Below are 24,475 nucleotides of genomic sequence, written 5' to 3'. Positions count from 1 at the left end.
GGTGAGCGCTTTGTAATATGTATTCACATTAGATTTTAAAGCATCACAATTCGTTTGCAATAAGACAAACCAGATTCAAATTGCCCGGCAAATTCGTAAAGCAAAGAAAAATCATTTCTAGCTGATCAACATTATGAAAACTGGTAAAACCTTTAGGAACTTCAAAAGATAAAACAGCGAAATTCCTAATATTACTTCCAATATTTCCAAATTATGTTCATTTTCATAGAGTGGGCCAATATCGTGACAATTATTTAAAATCAATCGGGAGAAGCAGATATCGTTATCGTGATAAAATACGATTAATCGTGCAGCCCTAATTTAATTACACTAATTACACATTTGACTTGACATTTGATATTCAACAGTATCCTTGACATTTATTCAACAGTGCTTTTGATCTGCCTGCATTGACACTATTCTTTAAAAGGAAAAATGATATACCAATTATCAATGTAAAGCTGCTTTGACACAATCTGCATTGTAAAAAGCGCTATATAAATGTAGGTGACTTGACTTGACTATTGACGTCTTTCTGAGACTCTGATTGATTGACTGATTACATGAGACATGATTAATTTCAGTAAGTTGTTCTGTATCTTCTAATGTTCATTCATGTTTATTTGGTGCTGTATCTAGTAGTAAAGAGGTAGAGATGATCGGTTCATGTGCCGGCGCTGTGGCCAGACAGGCTCGTGTTCACATACCTCCAGAGAGCATCAGCGCTCTCCTCACAGCTCTTCTCCGTCAGTGTCAGTCTGACGCGGCTGCAGAGCGCCAGCAGCAGCTCTCTGTGAAGCTTGCGTGACGCCTGCTCGTTCGACGCCACGCTCGGCTGGCAGAGATACTCCTGAAACACAGCAGACTGATCACTCTCACGACAGAGTCACATCACCAACTTCCCTTCATCTGCTGAAACCTTTCATGGTCACATTACAGAACGAAAACATCCTTGTCTCAGCAAAAGTTTTGGGTGAACTATCCCAAAAACAACCCATGTAAGAGTCAGTCAGATGATCTCTCATGATTTGATGATGTAAAAACCCTGGTCTAACATGAGAGGAGACTGACAGAGTCACTGACCTGAAGGGTGCTGACCAGAAGCTCGTACCACTCCAGACGGTCCCTCAGAAGGCCAGTCTTCTCCACCGCGAGGCAGTGCTTGAGCGCCTCCTCGTGCCGCCCGTCAGCGCTGTACAGACGCACCAGCCTGAGGTTGATGTAGGTGTCGTCGGGCCGCAGCCGGAGCTCCGACTGAAGCAGCTCGTACAGCTGGTTGGAGGCATTCTGTCCTCGTGTGCTCAGAAGCGTCTCCTGCAGAGAGAGAGAACCGTGAACTCAGAGGACAGCGGGTGTTTTCAGAGCAGGCTGATGTGACGCACACTGACCCTCAGATTGAAGACGGAGGGATGTCCCGGCAGGAGCCTGGCAGCTTTCTCCACCCAGAACTCGGCCCGGCTGTCCGGCTCCGGTTTACCGCACAGCAGCTCCGCCACCTTCAGAACCAGGTCCGACTGAGCCGGATTCAGATCCACCGAACGCTGAGAGTTCAGAGACAAACAGCAGCATTACAGGACGGGTACCACGCATTCATGCTTTAGTGCATTAAAAGTTCAACAACACAATGACCTAATATAGATTAGCTAATAAACTATATGACTTAATATTAGGGTTAGGCCAGTAAATGATATATTGAATCGTGATAAAATTGATGGCAATAACGATAAGGTCTGGAGATTTTTACTTGATATAGATTAATCTAACAGAAATAAACATGACAAGCAGTCAGTGTGCAGCTTTTAGCTAAACAGAAAAACAAAGAAACCGTTAATTTATCACATATTCAACCCTTCTCATGAACAAACAAATCTTCCATCGTTTTTTAATATGTTTGTTTATCACACTTTGTTGTAATTTGCCTTACCGAGCATCTAATCCGCTGAATGAATATAATGGTGAGATCACTGACTGGAAGCAGGAAAGGGTTTTTTTTTTTTTTAAATCAGGGTAAGACAGGGAGCGTGCCTTGCAACCATGGAGACATTTGTGAGAGGTGCTGTGTAATGTCATGATGAGGGAGCTTCAGTTGAACTACAGTGAATAGCGGTCAGATGAGATGTTGTCAGGCTATGTCAGTAAAATTCAGAAAAAATAACACGACTGTCCAATCAGCCGTTATACTGTGCTCGTAGCTTAAATAAAGCACAAAAGAAGCTACGAGCAATGACCGTCGTTGTTCTGTTGTAAATGGAGTCATGAAATTACCAAACATGTGATTGTCACGGTGTGTGACCATAGGAGGAAGAAGGCAGGAGAAATAACTCAAAAGGTTTAATAACAACTCAAACAGCAGGTAAACACATCCAAAACAACAGTGACTGGACCACTGAGGGAGGAGAGTGGTGTACTTAAAAGTCCTGTGTGATGTGGTGCTGATGGGGAACAAGTGTGTGTGATCAGCTGATGGTGGAGTGAGTTCAGTGAGGGCCAGGGAGGATGATGGGAGATGGAGTCTTTTGGAAACCAGGACAGACGGAGACTGTGACAGTCCCCACGTTCCATTCGGAAGGGCTCATCCCTATCCCCTTCAAAGGGTTTACCCTCCGGAGTGAGAGCTTCGAAGGGATGAAGGGTGTAGGGGTCAAAAAAAAACTCTTTTTGGAACGCACTTCTGCATCATCTTAACGAGACAATCAAGGAGGAGTAGATTGTGCAAGCTTTGGGATTAAAACTTTGTATATGTATAGCATCAAAAATAAATGGGAGCAAACACAACTGAACATAGAGGTTTGTGTCTCGTTATTCTATTAATAGCTACTGATTGATTTTGCACTCCTATCAGAAATTAAGAATTAATAGTGTCATTGTAAATACAGGTGCAAATATCGAAGCTATTTGATACTTAAGGTTAAATCAGAAGATTTTTTGTAAAAATGTTTCTGTAACAGCTGTCAAAAAATAGTATATAGCTCCACTGTGTTACAGATCCCTTGTTCCCCTGGACTCTATTTCCCATGATCCTCCTGTTTCGTCACCTGCACTCACTTCCCTCGTCAGCTCCTCATCATCACTCATCCCCTGCACCTGGACTCTATCATCACTCCCTTTATATGGCACTCACTCCCTGCACTCCTTGTCCATTCTCTGTTTTGTTTAGTGTATGTTGGGTGTACTCTGCCTTTATTACATTAAAGTATTATCTGTTATTGTGGAAATCCGTATCTGCCTCATCTCTGCACCAGCTACCGTAACAGAAGAACGGACCTTTAAACCGACCGGATTTTCCACAAAAGAAAATGGAGACTTTTCCCAGCTCCCTGGCTCCTGCTCCTCCAACACCTCTGTCAACCGGCGATCACCTCATCGGGCTCCTACAGGTTGGTCGTTCGCTGGAGAGGTATGTGGAGGAGTTCGTTGAGCTCGCTTTTTTGTCTGACTGGCCTGAAGCATGTTTGATCTCCCTGTTTCTGGATGGACTAGATGATGACACTATCTGTTTTGGTGAACCTGATTATCGTTTCTCCTTAAGCGAAACTATCAATTCCATTTTGTGGTTAAATGACTCGAAATTCTTTGTTGATTGGGTTCAGGATGGGTGTTTGTCTCTAGTCCATCCAGAAACACGGTTGGCCGGGCCAGTCAGTCAGCCACCGTCTTCCTCCGCATACCCCTCCAGCGAGCTTCCTGTCTGTACTATGCTGGACCCTCACTCCTCTGCTGGGTCCAGGAGGCGGAGGAAGAGAAAGCCCAAGTCAGCTCCAGTCTCCGCCGCCGAGCCTGCATCTCCAGTCTCCGCCGCCGAGCCTGCATCTCCAGTCTCCGCCGCCGAGCCTGCATCTCCAGTCTCCGCCGCCGAGCCTGCATCTCCAGTCTCCGCCGCCGAGCCTGCATCTCCAGTCTCCGCCGCCGAGCCTGCATCTCCAGTCTCCGCCGACGAGCCTGCATCTCCAGTCTCCGCCGACGAGCCCTCTCCAGTCTCCGACGAGCCCGCTCCCGTTCCTACGGGAATTTTAATTATGTATGAGGGAATGGACTGGACCCCTCTTCCAGCCTCACATAAGCCGCCCAGTGATGCGGCTTGTTTAATTGACTTTTGGTCCGAGCTCTCAGCTCCAGCCGCCGCCGCCAAGCCAGCCGCTCCAGCCTCTCACGAGCCAGCTCCTATTACGAACTTTGTTATGGAATTCTCCAGCCCAAAGACTGTTTTCCCTCCCTGCCTCCCTCTCCTGCCTCCTCCCATTTGTGTCTGCACTGCACCTCCGCCTCAAGCCACCTCACCCAGATCTCCACCTCGGCCCTCTGGTCGATTACCTTCACCCTGGCTCCAACCTCCCTCTCCTCCACCGTTGCCCATCAGTCCACCAGTCTCACCAGTCTCCATCCTGCCTCCGCTCACACCTTGGTCCCTCGTCAGCCTTCCCTCCCCTCTGGACTGCACTCCTCCGTCTCCGCTCCGTCCCTCTGTCCCTCGGTTCCAGTTGGCCTCCTCACTCCCTCCGGTGTTCACTTTGTTGTCTGTCGTCTGTCTTCAACTGCGGCCTTCTGGAGCTCCGGCTGCGCTTCGGTCGGCGGAGCCGCTGGTTCTGCCATCTCCCGCCGGTCCTTCAGCGCCTCCTGGGCTCGACGGCATCAAGGCCTCGTTAAAGGCTCTGGACCCACCATGGCTGCCTTCGGCCCCTGAATCGCCATGGCTGCCCTCGGCTCCTGACCCGCCACGGCCGTCCACGGCACCTGACCCCCCACGGCAGCCCGCTGCACCTGACCCCCCACGGCAGCCAGCTGCACCTGACCCTCCACGGCAGCCCGCTGCACCTGACCCTCCACGGCAGCCCGCTGCACCTGACCCTCCACGGCAGCCCGCTGCACCTGACCCTCCACGGCAGCCCGCTGCACCTGACCCTCCACGGCAGCCCGCTGCTCCTGACCCTCCACGGCTGTCCACGGCACCTGACCCGCCATGGCTGCCCGCTGCACCTGACCCTCCACGGCAGCCCGCTGCACCTGACCCTCCACGGCAGCCCGCTGCTCCTGACCCTCCACGGCCGTCCGCTGCACCTGACCCTCCACGGCCGTCCACGGCACCTGACCCGCCATGGCTGCCCACGGCCCCTGACCCGCCATGGCTTTTGAACCCGCCCTGGAGACCTCCACTCCAGTCTGCTCCTCCCCCTGCACCGGCTTGAGGTCTCCAGGGCGCCCAGGTACTGTTACAGATCCCTTGTTCCCCTGGACTCTAATTCCCATGATCCTCCTGTTTCGTCACCTGCACTCACTTCCCTCGTCAGCTCCTCATCATCACTCATCACCTGCACCTGGACTCTATTATCATCACTCCCTTTTTATGGCACTCACTCCCTGCACTCCTTGTCCGTTCTCTGTTTTGTTTAGTGTATGTTGGGTGTACTCTGCCTTTATTACATTAAAGTATTATCTGTTATTGTGGAAATCCGTATCTGCCTCATCTCTGCACCAGCTACCGTAACACACTGTGGTTTGTGATTTATTTTCAAGAGGGGAAAAAGACAAAAAAAAACTAAAAAACTTTTCAAAACACACATCCACGTCTCCAGGCAGGACCAGCAGACTGAAGGACAGCTTTATACATCAGGCTGTCAGGAAGCTGAACTCCCTCCAGACATTAACCAGTATTGAAAACCTTTCAGATATTTTTGTATATATGTATATTTCTCCAGCATAATTATGGTTAAACTCCACAGCTGAAGCGTGTTTTTAAAGACTATGCCGTAGATAACCATGTCAGAGTAAATGAAGGAAACCGAACCTTGTAACATCCCACAGCTTTGTTATTTTCACCCTCACGCTCGAACAGCTGCCCGAGGAACTTGTGTGCTTTAGGATCCTTCGGCTGTGCGCTCAAATATTCCTGAACATGCCTGTGATGAGAGAAACATCACTCAGAGAGGAACCACACATCAGACCAATGACAGAGAGCACAGGAGTGAACCTACCTTTGAGCGAGTTCATATTCTTTAGCCTCAAAGTAGAGTTTGGCAAACAGAAACCCTTTCCCTGACTCCTGCAGGACACAAACAGGTACAGCATCACAGTTAATATCAGTGTGTGATAATGTACACCTTCATGGATCGCGGAATGTTCTTTTAAACTTTATTAATGACTCTGGATAATCTGTATTTTTTTAGAGATAGATATAGAGATCGATCACAGTTCTGCCCTGATTCTGAAAACAAAACATTAAGACAACCAAACATAATAATATGTAATTTACTTGAAGGTCTGACCTCAAATAAAAAATGTTATAAATGAGTCTATTTATAAATGTCTTATTGTTACACTCTAAAAAATGCAGGGATAAAAATAACCCAAGTTGGGTTAAATATGGACAAACCCAGCGACTGGGTTAAATGTTTGACCCAACCTGCTGGGTATTTTTATTTAACTCAACTACTGTTTAAAAACTGTCCATATTTAACCCAACTTGGGTTGTTTTTAACCCAGAATTATTTTTAGAGTGTCTAAATGAGTCTATTAAAATTTTTATTTGAATGAATTCATTATGTAAAAAATAGTTTGAAGTTAATGAATGAAGACTTGTTTCGTTCAGAGTTTTTGAATGAATTTCATCAAATACATTTCAACAGTCACTGGCCACCACCTACAGGGCTTAACTATGTGAATAGATACAATCTTTATCAAGCGTAACTTCAGTTTCAAAGGTCATTTACTCATTTTGATTGCAGTTGCCGCAACATCTGTGTTTATATCTGGACTATAAACTTTTAGCCCAATTTTTTCGTATGTTTGCAACAAAGGATTAGCAACTGTTAGCTGAAAACACTGTTTGTGAAGCTGTTCCAGACATACAGCTTACATGAGCGCTGCACTCTCTGGATCAGTGTCAGTGCTAAAGCAGGTTTAAATTAATATTCGTAACTTTAAATGTTTAGCTAATAGACAGCGTTTGTGTTTGTGTTTGAATTGAGATTGCAATATTTTAATGATTAATCACGCATACATATGGACCTGTAGCCTATGTATTTTTGTATATCATATTTGTACCAGACCTCAAAAGTTACCTGGGCCCAGGCCCTGGCAGACCCCATGCTTCCATGATCCATGTATACCATACTATATTCAGCTTTAATCTTTGACACTGTAAACCCTAAAGCTGAAAGTAATTCACTGTTCAGAGCAGAGAGAAACTGAATCATGCAAATTAAATTGAAATGAATGAACCTCTGAGTATTTTCCTCTCATAAATGGATAAATCACTCAGTAGCTTCTAGAAAAACTGCTGAATCTCAAGGTTCAAGCGCACTTAATGAGAAATATTGAGCAAGGTCACTCATACTATTTGATTGCATTCAACACAGTCTAGGTCAGGCTCAGTTCCCATCATGCACTATGGCTCAAATGGATAATTCATGGTTCGTACACATTACTACCAATACATTTCCATGACTTTTCCAGAGGCAAATACTTTTTTGTACCTTCATAATTGCAATTTTTATGATTGCCTGTGTTGTCTTTTATGTCAAATACTTAAATTTAAAGGGATAGTTCACCCAAAAATGAAAATTACCCCATTATTTACTAACCCTCAAGCCATCCTAGGTGTATATAACTTTCTAATTTCAGACAAACACAATCAGAGTTATATTAAAATATCCTGGCTTGTCTAAGCTTTATAATGGCAATGATTGTGATTGGAGGATGAGTTTTTAAAGTCCAAAAAAGTGCATCCATCGATGACAAAACACACACCACACAACTCTGGGGGTTAATAAAGGTCTTCTGAAGTGAATCAATGCTTGTGTGTAAGACAAATATCCTTATTTAAAACTTTATAAAGTAAAATAACGAGCTTCCAGCGCGACAGCCGGACAAATTTGACTTACGTGAAAAAAGCGTCAACTTCTGCGACATAGTACACAATGACATGACCTACACTACGCCATGATGTACTACTCTATATCCTACCTTATAATGTGTAGTACATCATGTCAATCAATATTATATAGACAGCTTTGGCTCTTCTCTTTCTTGGGGCACTATCTTTGCTTTCTCTTTTCTTTGTCTGTTTCCCTCTACACTTCCCTCTTTCTCTCCCTCAGGTAACATCATCACACTATAGCAACGTTGTCCCACGTATTTTGATATTATATCAAAGTGGTAATAGACAAAAAATGCACAGTTTTCTACCATCTTGCTGGTAACGTTTCTTTAGTCATTCGGTAACCCTGCAGTCTGAACCCTGTAGGCGAACCACTCTTACACAGCTACCAATAAAACTTCATTAACAAAAGCCATCTTTACACTGCAAAGGTGGAACAGAAGCTGAAACATCTAAAACAGCATACAGTAAATGTTTATTTACACAGACTGTCTAAAGTTACTCATAAATTATAAAATTAACAGGAACTCATTACAGAGTTATTACTGTCAATTAATGCTCTTGATATTGTAATAATTTCCATTAACAGAATAGATCATGTTTTTTGTGTTTAGTGAAACTGCACGTCATATTCTTGCTACAAAGATAAAACAATGTAAGAACCATTTATGAATTATTTTAATGGTTTTTACACATTAGAAAATAATCTTATCAGCATGATGAAGAATAAACTGTATAAAAAAGAGAGCAGAGAATGTGACTGATCGTGAAGCGGTCCATAATGTAAGTTTAAGCACTCACACAAACATTCCCATTAAAATTAAGGAAGCTTTGAGACATGAATCTCTTACAGTACATCGAATCTGCACTTTGTTGTTTATGATGGGAGAATTCACGAGTTACGGTCAGAATTCAGTCAGAGAGCGCGTACATTGAACTCTTAAATTTCAGTGATGACTAATCTGAACGCCTCTGATTGGCCATCACATTCATAAACTCAACAGAAACGTGTGTGATTGGTTATAATGCTCAACACTGCAAAACGAAATCGGATGGAATACTGCAGTCAGCTGGATCGAATAAACGTTAAGTATTGTAGTTTCTGTAAAGTCAGAAATTACTTGGGTGCAATTTAAGTGAACTTGGAGACTTATCTCGGGTGACTGGAGGAGAGGAGAGATGTTCCGAGTGGCGAATCTGTTGCATCAGAGGAAAAGCTATGGAAATCTATGGAGAGCATCGGAAGCAAACAATGAAGCGTGAAAAAAGCTCGTAGAGTGCATGCGCTGAAAACGGACCACATGGAAAAAAATTAAAAAGCACTCATCCTAAATGAATCACAACGCAGTTAGTGTCCTGCCGCACAAGTGTCTTCTAGAAAAAAAGACTGCCGCATCTAAAGAGAGTTATGAGCGAAAGAAGACGAAAAGATCGGAAAATACGTCAGTGATGAGTCGACCTGAGACGCTGATGGTAGGATGAAAAGTGTTTCAGTGAGCTAAATGTTGGCTTATACATGTTTATTTATATTTAGATAAATGTCGTCTTGTGTTTTGAAGAGACAATGTGTGTTATAACAGAAGTTTGCTGATTCATATTGTGTATAATAATGTTGAATTGGCATGCATACAGTTAAAATGTGTACTATTAAGTTGTGACACTGTCACATAAAAGACATGTTTTACCGCTCTATTTATTACAATGATTTGAGTTTTAATTGGTTTACATGTTTTAGTCCATTTTATTCCTCTTATCTATTTAATGTGTGCATGTCTGTAAATGAGTCTGGGTCTGCCTGTCATGTGACTGATCACATGACAGGAATCAGGAAGTAAGCTAGTATAAAGGAGGCAGCATGGCAAACAAACAAGGTCATTAATCAAAGACCACAAGCTGGACTGAGGAGTTGTTTTTATGGACTTGCCTTTCCAGCACACCACATCATCTTCACTTGGATTAACACTTCCATGGACTTTATATATACACCAGTTTCACACTGGGGCTTTCGGCACGCTACTAGGACTCTTAAGGACTGTTTTAGGGTATGGTGCAAATGGACTCCACGCTTTTAAACAGCTTAAGTTATTCTAGTTTTATTGTGTTGTTTTAAGTTCCTTGTGAATATTGTAAATACACCTTATTTATTCATTTCTGTTATCTGTCTCATCTTTTTAAACACTCATAACATCTCACACAGTTTAATCTGACCCCATTTTAATCCGTGTAAAATTGACCTATTGGGCCGAACATTACAAAGTGTTCATATTGTGTGTTCTTGTTTCAATGCATAAAATACATTATTGTAATTTAGTATATTATTCTGTTTTCTTAAAGGTTATCAACTCTGAAATCTTTCCAGCAATAAGACCACCTTACTGACTTGGTCTCTTGGTTGAAACCCATCCAGATGAGAGCTCATCATATTACACAAAGCAAGAAGAGGACTGTAATGTTCCACCTTCCTCCTCAGAGTGGGCATCACCTGTCATGTTAGTCTGTAAAAAGGATGGTGGAGTCCACTGGTGTGTCAACTATCAGGGCCTAAACAGCCTGACAGCTAAGGATGCTTATCCTCTCCCAAGACTGAGGAATGCCTTGATGTCCTTGGTGGCGCTTGTGTCTTCTCTACCCTAGACCTCCAGTCTGGGTACTGGAAAATTGCAGTAGATCAAACAGAGCGAAGACGGCCTTATCACTCACTATGGCCTGTATGAGTACACCCGTATTCCTTTGGACTGTGCAATGCACCAAGAACTTTTCAAAGGACAATAAAGCTTGTTCTTTGAGGACTTCAATGGGAAACCCTTCTGATTTACTTGGATGACATCATCATCCTGGATAAAAGAGTAGACAAGAGCCTTGATCGCCTTGCAGTCATATTCCAATGCCTTTGACAGTTATGGATTGAAGATAAAGTCATCCAAGTGTCATCTACTCAAAGACAAAGTCCTTTTTCTGGTCCATGTGGTCAGTGGTGAGGGTATAAGCCCCAACCCAGCTGCGATTAAGGATGTAGACCAGGGGTGTCCAAACTACGGCCCACGGGCCAACTGCGGCCCAGGGATGAATTTTAAGCAGCCCGCAGCTTGTCTATTAAAATATATTATGTGTGGCCTGCCATGCATAATTTACAAATCGTGCAGTTTCACAATGTCAACACAAGGCGGCAGTACTAGATTTTAGGCAAGGGAAACATTAACGCACCAAAAGCAGAACGAAACAGCACTGCGCGACTCATAAGCTCACAAATGTGTTTACTTGCCGAGTGTCTCGATCACACGACCACTAAACAGCCAGCGAGAAGTGTTCAAGTTTGGCGTAGAGGTCTCTGGTACAAGCTGCAAATCAATCTGTTATTTAATTCAGTTTAAAGCCAGTTGAAACAGTGCTGACTGAATCAACAACACTAACGTGCAAATCAGGAGAAACATTGAAACCGATCCAGTTAGAATACTGTTCAACCAACAATTCACCAACATTTATCATGGATTTACTGTGGTAACACTAACTGTAACCATGGTATATTGTAAGAAATGTAGGTTAATATCTGATTTTATTTCATTTTTAATGTAGACTTGTATTAAGTGCCAGTAAGGCCATATTACAGACTATTTTTGTCATAAACTTGCAGTTTTGTGCATTTGTATTTATATTAAATGTGTTTATAGACTAAATACCTTAAAGCCATTCTAGATATAGAAACAATATTTTTACTTTTTATCATGTAGTGAAGTGCCATTTGTGGTTTTACCTGCGGTGATATAATTAGAGTACTTTTAATTTAAATAAGAATAGAGTTCTAACTCAGTAATAATATTTAAATTTCACCCTTTAAAAAAAAAAAACGAGGTTAAGTTTTATAGATATTGTTTGTGTATTAAATTTGCATCTGTGTCCTATCTCAAACTACTCTACTGTCAGCTCAAGCTTTTGTCAAATCTGTTGTGTTTTCAAGAAACAAAACATGTAGGCTTTATATATATACAGTTGTGGTCAGAATTATTGGCACCCTTGGTAAATATGATCAAAGATGACTGTAAAAATAAATCTGCATTGTTTATCCTTTTGATCTTTACTTCATAAAATTAGCAAAAATCTAACCTTTCATTGAAGGAAAAGAATTGAAAGTGGGGGGAAAATAACATTATGAAATAAATGTTTATATTCAAAACACGTTAGCCACAATTATTGGCACCGTTTTATTCAATAGTTTTTTCAACCTCCTTTTGCCAAGATAACAGCTCTGAGTCTTCTTCTATAACGCCTGATGAGTTTGGAGAACACCTGACAATAGATCAGAGATCATTCCTCCATACAGAATCTCTCCAGATCCTTCAGATTCCAGCTCCATGCTGGTGCTTCTTCTCTTCAGTTCACTCCACTCATTTTCTTCAGGATTCAGGTCAGGGGACTGAGATGGCCATGGCAGAAGCTTCATTTTGTGCTCAGTGACACATTTTTGTGTTGAATCATTGTCCTGATGGAAGATCCAACCACGGCCCATTATTGGATTTCTAGCAGAAGCGGTCAGGTTTTGATTTTTATCTGTTAGTATTTGCTAGAATCCATGATACGATATATCTGAACAAGATGTCCAGGACCTCCAGCAGAAAAACAGGCCCACAACATTAAAGATCCAGCAGTATATTTAACCGTAGACACGGGGTACTTTTTATCCATGTGTGCACCAAACCCATCTGGTGGGTTTGCTGCCAAAAAGCTCTTTTTTAGTTTCATCTGACCATAAAAGCCGGTCCCTTTTGAAGTTCCAGTCTTGTCTGACAACTGAATATGCTGGAGATTCATCCCTATGGAGGGAATCTGGCCAGGACACCGGGGTTATACCTCTACTCTTTACGAGAAGTGCCATGGGATTTTTTAATGACCACAGAGAGTCAGGACCTCGGTTTATCATCTCATCTGAAGGACGGTGCTTGTTACAGTACAGTGTCCCCGTCACTATACTGGGGCATTAGGACCCACACAGACCACAGGGTGAGCACCCCCTGCTGGCCTCACTAACACCTCTTCCAACAGCAACCTAGTTTTCCCAGGAGATCTCCCATCCAGGTACTGACCATGCTCAGCCCTGCTTAGCTTCAGTGGGCAACCAGTCTTGGGCTACAGGGTGATATGGCTGCCCCTGATAATTATTGCCCTGATGGTGGAAATGGGGATTTTCAATGCTTTAGCTATTTTCTTACAGACACTTTCTATTTTGTGAAGCTCAACAATCTTTTGCTGCACATCAGAACTATATTCTTTGGTTTTTCTCATTGTGATGAAGGATTAAGGGAATTTGGCCTCTGTGTTTCCTCATGTTTATACTCCTGTGGAACAGGAAGTCATGGCTGGACAATTTCATGCTCCTAGTCACCCTGGTGTGCTAAAAAATGTAAATATACTGGGAATATACTTCAGAGATATTTTACTCATAAGAATTTCTAGGGTTGCCAATAATTGTGGCCAACTTGTTTGGGAGAAAAACATTTATTTCATAATGTGAGTTTCCCCCTACTTTCAATTCTTTTCCTTCAATGAAAGGTTAGATTTTTGCTCATTTTATGAATTAAAGATCAAAAGGATAAACAATGCAGATTTATTTTTACAGTCATCTTTGATCATATTTACCAAGGGTGGCAATAATATATATATATATATATTTTACATAATCCTATTGCTCAAAATAATTATGAATGATTATGAATTGTCAAATAGCCAGCACTAGTCCATATGGATGGAAGATTAGTGGATGCAGATACATAATATTTAATGTGTGTTGACAAACAATATAAAAAGAGAAGAAACATATAGGGATAAATATATAACATTTTACATTGTTACAGCAGCGGGGAAGATGAACGTGCGTGTGTTATTTTCATTTGTGTTAGAGTTGCACGATTCTGGATAAAAAATTTTATTTGATTCTTTCAAATAGAAATCATGATTCTTCCATGGTTCTGAATAGACAACTAAACAAAATTGCATATAATTATTTACTAGAGGATGAAATATTAATTGCTGCAGTCTATTTAAAAATATTTAATTCATTAATTAAAAAAAAATGGGTTTGATTGAATGATTTAATGACTCACTCATAACTACTTCACTTGTTTCATTACTGGATGAATCAATGTTTTTGAACAAATCTTCTGAATGAATCATTCAATGTCAAATACATTTTAAAGTCTGCGTGAACCGGAAGTTGCAAATTACTTTTCTCCAGTGTTGTGATGTATTTCCAAGTGAAATGTAATATTGAATTGAAGGCAGAGGTTTATTTTAGCGCTCCTCCTCTCCATCTCTCGCTCATAACAGATGAACGGTTGCAGAGGAGTGTTTACGCATTTTCAACCCAAGCCGTCAAACTGGCGTCATCAGAGAAGGAACGCCATTCCAGACCGGAAGTAACTTTTCAGATTTTGATTAAAGATTACCGCGACAAACCATTTTTTTCTGTGTTTTAACTTGCACGAATTAATTGTTAAATTAATTAATCGATTTATGTGTTATTTCACACCAACAAAATGAGTTGTTCAGCAGTAAACTGTACTAACTGACCTACAGGATCTGACGGATCACTGAGCTTTTTTTGGTAACGTTAAATGTGGACGTTATAAGCTAATTAATAAATGTTATTAGTAGGGCTGCACGATAATGGTTAAACTGATAATCACGCTTATTTTTTAATCATGATTATTCTATCAAAAAGTGTAATGTAGTTATGGCTACAGTATGTTGCAAGTTCTTTACCAACCTACAGTTCACCCAAAAGGCCTGTAGGTGGCACAACGACTTCATTTAACCAACTATGATAACTTTGTTAAGGCTGGTTCACACTGTGCGATTTTGGCCATGATTTGGTCGTCTGAGACAAATTTTGCAAATCCTAAAAGATTCCTATAATCCTAGCCTAAAATCCGTAGTCTTTGATCGCTAGTTTGACATGTTCACCGACAGCATTGCGATCCACCGACCGTTGCGATCAAATTTTACCTCCGACGAAATTCTGGCAGTGTCAGAAGATTTGGTGCACAATCCTCCACTGTGACTTCTCCTACGACGAATGTCAAAATGTCTTCGTTTTTTTCAAGACAAGCCGTGATCAAAATTAACGATAGAGATGTCGTTGTTAGCCACCATTTCAGTCCCGTGTGTAACGCAGCTCACTGTCACCGAATGTGTGTGGGTTGATGATGTAAAACTCCGGACAAGTTTTCAAGCGCGCGTCCGTTTTTAACGCATCTTGACTGTTGTACAGTCTGACATTAATGACAGCTGAGATCCCACCGTGTGACATGAGGATCACGTTCGTACAGTCTGACAAGCAACCATCGTAAAGGACTATTATAAATCGCACAGTGAGCACCCGACCTTAGATGGTAAATCAATACAAAACACATGGTTTTGGTGAATGCTTTGTAATCTGTATTTACATTAGAGTTTTAAAGCAACACAATTCGTCTGCAAATTAGACAAAACAGATTCAAATTGCCCTGCAAATTCGTAAAGCAAAGAACAATGCTCTTTGATATAAAAAAAATATATCCCTGGCTATGTATCATTTTCAGCTGATCAACATTATGAAAACTGGTAACCTTTAGGAACTTCAAAAGATAAAACAGCAAAACAGCAAAAATATTATTTCCAATAATTCCAAATTATGTTCATTTTCCCGATTGAATTGTCACATAGGTTGCAAAAGTGCATTCTGTAAACAGTAAGGTGGAGATCAGTGTTGCATTTGTTGAAATTCATCGGTTTGATCATGGCAGATTTAGTCACACAAATAGTACAAGTAGCTTGTGAAGAAACAAAGACAGGCTGTATGACACTTTCACTGAGGCAGAATGTCGCTGTGGAGATCGCTAAACTCCAGCACACGTTTGTTTTCAGATCATCAGCGCTTCTTCCGCATTTATGCATGCACAGAGTTGTCAGATTAAGTAAAACACCGGGAAGAAAGTATATCCTTTTAAGGGAAAAACTCTATTTGGGGGATTTAAGCTTTTTGCATCTGGCAACCACAAGCATATCCCAAAGAAAAAACACGTTTTCAGGATAAATAATGAGCGGGCCAATATCGTGATTATTATTTGTAATCAATCGAGAGCAGCAGATATCGTTATCGCGATTAAAATACGATTAATCGTGCAGCCCTAGTTATTAGTTAAGATAACACTAATTATTTTTATGGGTATAAAATAATAATTAGCAGGACAAAACTAATGATAGCCTACTCTAATTAATTATAGAGCACTGTCTACAGCAATCGATCTCCTGTAACGTTATTTAACCCTTTATTTAAAATGGCAGGACCGTTTATGAACGTTTTTAGAGTTGTTTCTAGTGGCATATTAATGAGTTTATCTACTGAATTTGCTGTTTCAAAAGTATTATTGCTCTAGAAACAGAATAGCCTATTATTTTATAGGTAGCATTTTAAATTGTGTATAATTTATAACGTTAGTCTATTTAAAATACATCAATGATGACGCAGTCGTCTGGGCGGAAGTTTGATACCACGACTCCGCCTCCGGGCTCCACTGACGATTCCTTCTGCACATGCCCAGGCTCCAAACTGATGTTTTTGCATAACATGTCAACGCCCATCGGCAAATGTTTTATGTTCAGTTCATTACAATGGAAGGAAGCGGCATCCGTATTTTTTTACAGTCTATGATGTGAACGTGTCCGCATCAAAGCATTTCAGTGGGCTTAAACAGATCGCCCTTTACAGCAGATTTAGTTCAAAAACAACTGACCTAAATATGATTTTCAGTTACAGTAATTCATCCTAAAATTCAACATTAGTAGGCTAACTTACTTTTCGCCATCAGTCGTGCGGCACTCGAGTTCTTGGCTAATTTTCAGTCAGACTTGTAAATTCATTCACTGGAGAGTCGCTCTGAACGGATCATTGAATCAGTGAGTTGTTGACTCGAGAACAGCTGCAATACGATCAGTCCAATTTGCGAATGAATTGTTGATGTGATTTGTGAGCCGATTTAACAGAATGATTGAAAAGAATCAGTTCGTGCACAAATTGGACATCACTTTTGCATCTCTGAGCATGTGACTATTTCTTCATTTTAAAATGAGTAACAATATGTTTTATGAAATGTTGTGGAGTAAAAAGAACAATCTTATGCTTTCGAATGTAGTAAAGTAAAAGTTGCTCAAAATAAAAATACTCCAGTAAAGTACAGATACTTGAAAAACTTACTCAAGTACAGTAACGAAGTAAAAATACTTTGTTACTGTCCATCACTGGATTCCAGCATGGGTAAAGCATCAAAGGAGTCAGATCCTTTAAAAGAGCAAAGATACCACTAATAATCCTATAATTCAACAGCTCGCAACCCAGTATAGCAGTGAAACAGATTCAGTTTACTATTTTCTACATGGTGAATGGCACATGGTGCACTATATAGGGCAGTGGATCTCAACCTTTTTACCCAGTGGGCCACACTATGGTCCAAGTACAAGTCTCACGGGCTGCATATCATTTACATGTGACGTCACCAATGAAAACCAATCAGATTTAACATTCAGGGTCAGGAAATGCACAATGTCAGGTTTTAAATCATGTTTCAAGTCAAATCGAAAACAAATAGCCTTTGTTTGTGTAATTTGTTTGAAAAGAGAGAGAGATGTCAGTCATCCGCAAATCACCTCATTATCCTCTAATGTGGTCAGGGCCACGGACAGCACGCTCTATTCATAGGAAAACTGATCAACGCCGCCCTATGTCATCAACCCGGAAAAAAACATATATGGAATTATCCTGCAGTTCACAATGTGTCATTTTCACGACACGCTCTGGAAAGCTTCAAAGAACTCTCCTTATCTTGTAAAACATCACTTATGTTTCATGGAAGATTTGTCCCCAGAAGACCGAGAGCAGTGTAACAAACTTTGGCCACTTGTCAAGAAGGCTCGGTAACAAGGATGCCGTGCATACTTAATTGGTCCAAAGGCGTATATTGATGGTGAAGTACTTGTTGTTTCGCAGGACATTGAGAGCCCTAAGTAAATCCTGAATTAGGGCTGGGCGATATGACGATATATAATGTTACCACGAAATAAGATGTCTATCGTTAGACACTTTGCTATATCGTATATATCGCACTCAGTAGGCCTATGTAAATATATTTCACTATTGACACTTCAGAGTTATGAAATGAATGAGAATATAAAGAACGGGACTTGCTTTATGTTAAAAGAGTTATGAGCTGGAAAGGAACTCGGTGCAGCGCTCGTGCTGATTGGCACACTGCCAAAGTGCGCACATGAAACCTGCCTCGCTCAGATCGTGAATTAGAGACCTGCTCGATGTTAAAGTGTTATTAAGCACAGTAAGTACGATTAGCCGGTAGAAATTTGTCAACAGTTAGAGATTTTGGACTATCGTCTCTGTCGCAGTTACACTCACGTGAGGTTACTATGCTGCACGGTCGCGAAAACATATCATTTGTGTGAGTTTTTAAGCACTGTGGTTTAAAAACAGGTGGTTTTAACAGTTTAAGGGCAATTAGCAGTGAAAGACAACTCATTTCAGCATATGCACACGCTCTCGGAGAGACTATTTCTCGCGCGACATGAAGCCGCTGCTCATAGAGTACGTGAGGACTGAACGGAGTGCTCTTTGACGACTAATTGGGCTTGAACGGTTAAATACACATACCTCTGTGCCAAAGTGACCACGTATTTGCAAGTAAACAGAACCATTTATGTCTTAAGTGAAGGTACAGTTGAGAAAGACAAGGCTCAAATTAATGGATCAGTGCAGTCAGTCTTAAACGGACAGCATCCAAATTTACCTGCTGTCATTATTAATGCTAATCAAACAACACGAAAGAAAAAAAAAACTCTTACTGCTTGCTTTTGTAACTTTAATAAGAATAAATGTATATTTAATTTACACAGTAGAGACTATGCATTGTTTTTTATACCTTTGATTACTTTATACATTTTATGTAGTATTTCTAGTGCTTGAAGTTTTCATGTAGGTCTATTTTGTCTGTCTTTGTTCTGTTGTAGTTTGTTTTCTTTGCTCTCTCTTTGTCACAGGTTATTTGTCTTCAGTAAGCTTGAGAGTTTTTTAGGCTAGTACTAATTTTTTTAAATATAGGCTATTGAAATTGGTGATAACCCAGCAAACACAAAACGTTTTTACAACTTTTCACAACGTTGTATTTTGGTTGCAATTAGGTAATGTTGTAGTACAACGTTTTAAAAACGTTTTTTAAAATAAAAAAAAATAATGTAACCAAAATAAAATGTTTTAAAAACGTTGTGAAAATACCAAGCTGGTATGTTTTCTTTAAGTAGTCAAAAAAAACGTTACTATCACGTTTGTCTACTACGAAAACGAAACTATACCAAAAATTCCAACTTTTGGGAGACGTTTTATTCAGGCGTTAAAATAACGTAATCTGCACATTGGAATACGACGTTTAAAAAACGTCATGACAGTACCAAAATAACAACCATGTCAAAACAAAGACTGTGCTAGGGCCAAAACGCGTAACGGTACATTCTGTTTTATTATTTTTTTATTTTTTAATGTGTTGTGCAATAGCCTATAGCCTACTTTTATTTCTACAACACGTTTATCATTTCTGGTATATAAAACATTTGTTTTCTTTAGTCAAAAAAAAGAAAAAGAAAACGTAAGTATCCTAAAGCTATATTATATTATATTATATTATATTAGCCTATATTATATTACTATAGCCTGATATAAACTGACTTCAAACATTGTTTTACAATCTCGATACAGCTTTCATATTCTCATTCCACAGTTTGATAGTCCAGCCTAGGTCTAGCCTACTATAGGCCTACAATATGCTATCAAGTTTCAGGACCTTTTTCTGGTAATTGACTCCATCAGTATGTAAGGTTTTAACGCTGTAATGTATGTAATGTAAACACTAGCTGCCTAACTTTTGACATGTTTAATCGGCGTGCGCGTTTAACATTCCCGTTTCCATGGCGAGTCACATAATTTAGTGGGTTACAGAATTCGGCATTATAACTGTTTGGATCAGCAATTAAAGGGTTAGTTCAATCAAAAATTAAAATAATATCATTAATTACTCACCCTTGTGTCAGTCTACACCCGTAAGACCTTCATTGATCTTCGGAACACAAATTAAGATATTTTTGCTGAAATCTGATGGCTCAGTGAGGCCTCCATTGCCAGCAAGTTAAAGGATTAGTTCACTTTTTGAATGACAATGTCCTGATCATTTACTCACCTCCATGTCATCCAAGATGTTCATGTCTTTCTTTCTTCAGTGGAAAAGAAATGAAGGTTTTTGAGGAAAACATTCCAGGATTTTTCTCCTTATAATGGATTTCACTGGGGTTCAAACAGTTGAAGGTCAAAATGTCAGTTTCAGTGCAGCTTCAAAGAGCTCTACATGATCCCAGACGAGGAATAAGAGTCTCATCTAGAAAAACGATCGGCCATTTTTTTTAAAATACAACCGTATATACTTTATAAACACAAATGATCGCCTTGTGAGTGCTTTCGTGTTCCTTATTCTTCAAATGCTGTATATCCTACGCCTTCCCTATTCTACTTATGGGAAAAAACTGAACTGGCGCCGCGTTCGTTCCGTAAGTTGAATAGGGAAGGCGTAGGACATACAGCATAAGCTTTTTGAAGCATACGGAACATAGAAGCACTCGCAAGGTGATCATTTGTGTTTATAAAGCATATACAGTTATATTTTTTTCGATAATGAGCGATGGTTTCTCTAGATAAGACTCTTATTCCTCGTCTGGTGTCGTTTAAAGCTCTTTAAAGTTGCACTGAAACTGTAATTTTGACCTTCAACTGTTTGGGCTCCAGTGAAGTCCACTATATGGAGAAAAATCCTGGAATGTTTTCATCAAAAACCTTCATTTCTTTTCGACAGAAGAAAGAAAGACATGAACATCTTGGGTGACATGGAGGAGAGTAAATTATCAGGACATTGTCATTCAGAAAGTGAACTAATCCTTTAATTTACACTTTCAGTGCCCAGAGAGGTACTAAAACATGTTTAAAACAGTACAGCGGGTCTACTAATATTAGTATTGGGTCTTAATATTGCAGAATGGCATGAGGGTGAGTAATAATAATGACATAATTTTCATTTTTGGGTTTACCATCTCATTAAGACAGCTCCTAGCTGCCACCTACTGGCATAACAATGTAACCTGCAATGAAAGCGCTGAAAAATCGAGCGAGAAATCGCTAACATACAGTTTCTCAAAATCAGGTATTTATTGAACAATAAACTTCTTATTTTATATATATATATATATATATATATATATATATATATATTTAGTTTTAGTGCAAACAAGTAATAAGATTAAAATATAATTATTATAATAATCGCAATAAAATAATTTGTATCTATTTAAAATGAAATACTTTACAATTTACAAATGAAATGTTGTTTTTTTTTCTTCTGTTAAAACATCTGTCCTCTGAAATTTCTTGGAATTTGTTAATGATCGCATATTTAAATTCGCCAGTCATTGCATAATTTTCATGTGTTTTATTTATTTACATATTCACATTTTTTTCATATCATGTTATAATAAATATGAGTGACAAAATTTGTGTGTAGTATAAATTATTAGGGTTACATATATGTTAATGTAGGCTTATACAATGGACAACAACCAGAGGTAAGTGGTGACTACAGGTAACTACAGGTAAGGTGGTGAAATGTAAAAAAGTGCTGCTGAATTTTCAGATTTACAGAAATGTTGTAAACTGGCATAATAGCTTATGATGAATTATAAAGAAATATAAAATACCCAACTTAATGTATTTATCTTACTATACAGTTATGTTGTTTTATATATTTGTTTTATATGGTTTTAGTCATTTTATTTGGAAAGATAACACTGTAAAGAAAACATTTTAATGGCAGCATGTGAAGTACCAGTTTGGACGTGGTAAGTACGTTTTTAAAACGTTGCAAGGAGACATTCAGACGTGATAAAAACGTTATAAAGACGTTTCTGCAACGTTGTGAAAAAACGTATTTATAACGTAAAAAAACCCAGACATCTGTCGTATTAAATACGTCTGATTAAAACGTTATCACGACCTTTTCACAACGTGAAAAAAATGTTTTTACAACGTTATTGTGTTCGCTGGGAAGAAGTATAAAATTTCAATGGTATGAAAAATTAAAGCTATATATACATATGGCATTTTTCAGGTGCAACTGTGAATTTTTGCTTTAGTTAATTTACTTCATTTTTAATTATTTTTCATATTATTACAACTGATTTGTAATTCTTATTTGTATCTATTTCATTTATTGATTACCATTATATTTTTTTACTTTATGTATTTTCCCCATCTCTCCTGACCTCAATATTGTTTATCTACTAGTGATTAATCTGAGTTATAGGATGTCATGGACTGGCTCAACTAGATCTGGTGACTGTTCTAATGTCTGTTAGATCACAACACTGGAGTAGAGAGCACTATGAGTTGTTCTTCAAGTACACAGTAACTGAAATTTAAAACTGTTAAAAGAAAAGGCTCATTAAAATGTTACATATAATACATTACACATCAATATCTCTTCCCTTTGTACTTTGAACTTTTCAAAGCTGTGACTCCATGTTGCTTCACGGGATGCACATAAGCCTTTTGTACCACTCTATATTGGAGCCTTTCATATTATAATACTTTTGCACAATTAAATGTTATTAACAGCCTATCTTGATCTGTCCTATCGATCATATGTTGCTGCCTCATTAAAAAGCTGCACTATACATTTAAAAGAAATTATTTTTCATCAATGTATTTCATAATACGAAGAGCAATGTGGAACATTTGACCTTTTATTTGTTCTCCACTAAATGTGTTTTATTTGCTAAATGCAGATTTGATAAAGTTATTGTGCACTCATGATTTTTCTAGAACAACTGCTGAATCATACACTTACCTAATTTAGATTATGAATATAGCCTATATTTTTTCATTTGGTGTTTTTATTTAAAATGAAGTAGTCTGTATTTTGTAGAATAAGACATAAAAGAGTTATCAGTTCCACACAAACAGATAAAGAAATTCTACATTGATTTAAAAAATAAATAAATAAATAAATAAAAAATTTGCTGATCGGATCAGGATTGGTCGATCCTCAGAATTTTTGGTATCGGATCAAATAGGTTTAAATCTTTGCAAATAATTATCTTGTAAAGTGGCCTGTGTGTGTGACTTCGCGTGAAAAAAATCACTGAACTCAATTCTGTAAAATGACACTTGTCTATGGCTCAAATTCAAGTCATATTTCTAGCTCCATAGTGAAAGACAACAGCTCTTTGAAAGCGACTTGGAAAAGAGGGCATGAATGACTTTGAAACAAGGAACTACTTAAGAAAAGATTATAGCCTACGATATAACAAACAATGAAGAAACTTCGGTTTCGGTTTGAGTCAGCTCCTCTCACACACACCAGGCCCGCTTTCACTCTCTCTTTACCTGTTTCTGAGAGGGAGAGGCGCTCTGAACTGAAGACACATATCGATCCACTTCTGCTTTACTCCTCCTCATGACTGCTGTCACAAACTCACCGTCGCTGTTTAAATGTTTATCGTTTGAGATTCGCCTTGCCTGAACTGTGAGAGGAGGAGTGTAGTTCTCTCTTCTCGTAGTGGATCAAAGGTGGATATCGCGGGATTCGTGCGCTGTGTTGCTGATACACTGGATGTCATTTAAATTGCTTTTATATGAAAATAAATATAATGAGCAAAACACCCAAAGTACTTGTTATTTATTTCCATTCGAAAGACGTGGTTATTCAATATTTTTTGCTTTAATTAGGCTACAGATATTTCTATATAGGCTCATAAATATGACAAATAACTCACTGTCACTCATAACGCACTGTCAGAGTTTGGGAACATTCACACTCAATTTATACACATAAAAACATGATATCAGAGTTTTAAAATCAAACATTTTAAATGTCCAGATCGGCGGCTGACTTGAAGCAGTGCATGCCGGTGTTACGAGATTTTCGGTTTCTGATATTTTCGGTTTCAGAAGGCGGAGCTTACATGAATATTAATGAGTTTCGCAGACATGCGCGATTGCACGTGCAACTGAGAATTTTACTTAACATTGTATCTTAAGACATTCGTGGATTATTCCATAAAGGTAACTTTATTCTCAGCGTCGCGGCTGATTTATGTCTTAACTACAGTTGTTTACTTCTAGGTAACAGTTATAATGTTTTTATTAGAATGCACGATTTGTGCAGTCGTCTGAAACTGAATGACAGACACTTCATGTAACAGCAGAGCAACCTTCAGCTATCTTCTACTATGAGTTCAGCTCGTTGTGCTCTTCCTTTGTACCCTGCGATGTAACAGCTGATAGGGCTGTATACATGTGTCTGTGTGGACATAATACTGCTGTAACCTACAGACTACTGGTGTGATGATACGTGTTAGATTACCTGTTCAGACTAACATTCTCTGGTTTTCTGATTGGTGACAATTTCTGAAAATATTGCTGAAACTATATTGTCTTTTCGTGGTTTCCGTGTAAGATACACTGACACCACAAGG

At 39.4% G+C, this 24,475-nt stretch overlaps 1 protein-coding gene across 5 annotated transcripts in view; it reads right to left on the bottom strand.

Moving 5' to 3' along the window:
• Positions 1-23,573, bottom strand: part of LOC125269575 (E3 SUMO-protein ligase RanBP2-like) — a 73,094-nt gene extending 49,521 nt beyond the window's left edge. For 4 of the 5 annotated variants that reach the window (XM_048192495.1, XM_048192496.1, XM_048192497.1 and 1 more), the window contains exons 1-6: positions 23,385-23,563; positions 5,970-6,037; positions 5,783-5,894; positions 1,389-1,541; positions 1,084-1,314; positions 708-850 (exon numbers count right to left, since the gene is read on the bottom strand). In XM_048192495.1, coding sequence (XP_048048452.1) covers positions 708-850; positions 1,084-1,314; positions 1,389-1,541; positions 5,783-5,894; positions 5,970-6,037; positions 23,385-23,456 — 779 coding nt within the window. In that variant the 5' untranslated portion in view covers positions 23,457-23,563. Of the gene's footprint in view, positions 1-707; positions 851-1,083; positions 1,315-1,388; positions 1,542-5,782; positions 5,895-5,969; positions 6,038-23,384 lie in introns of all 5 variants that reach the window. The other variant, XM_048192499.1, reaches the window with a different exon arrangement.
• Positions 23,574-24,475: the final 902 nt, after the last annotated feature.

This window comes from Megalobrama amblycephala, linkage group LG6 (genome assembly GCF_018812025.1).
Source record: "Megalobrama amblycephala isolate DHTTF-2021 linkage group LG6, ASM1881202v1, whole genome shotgun sequence".
Taxonomy (NCBI): domain Eukaryota; kingdom Metazoa; phylum Chordata; class Actinopteri; order Cypriniformes; family Xenocyprididae; genus Megalobrama; species Megalobrama amblycephala.
Note: the sequence above shows the minus strand (reverse complement) of the source record. Positions and strands in the feature narration are given on the sequence as shown.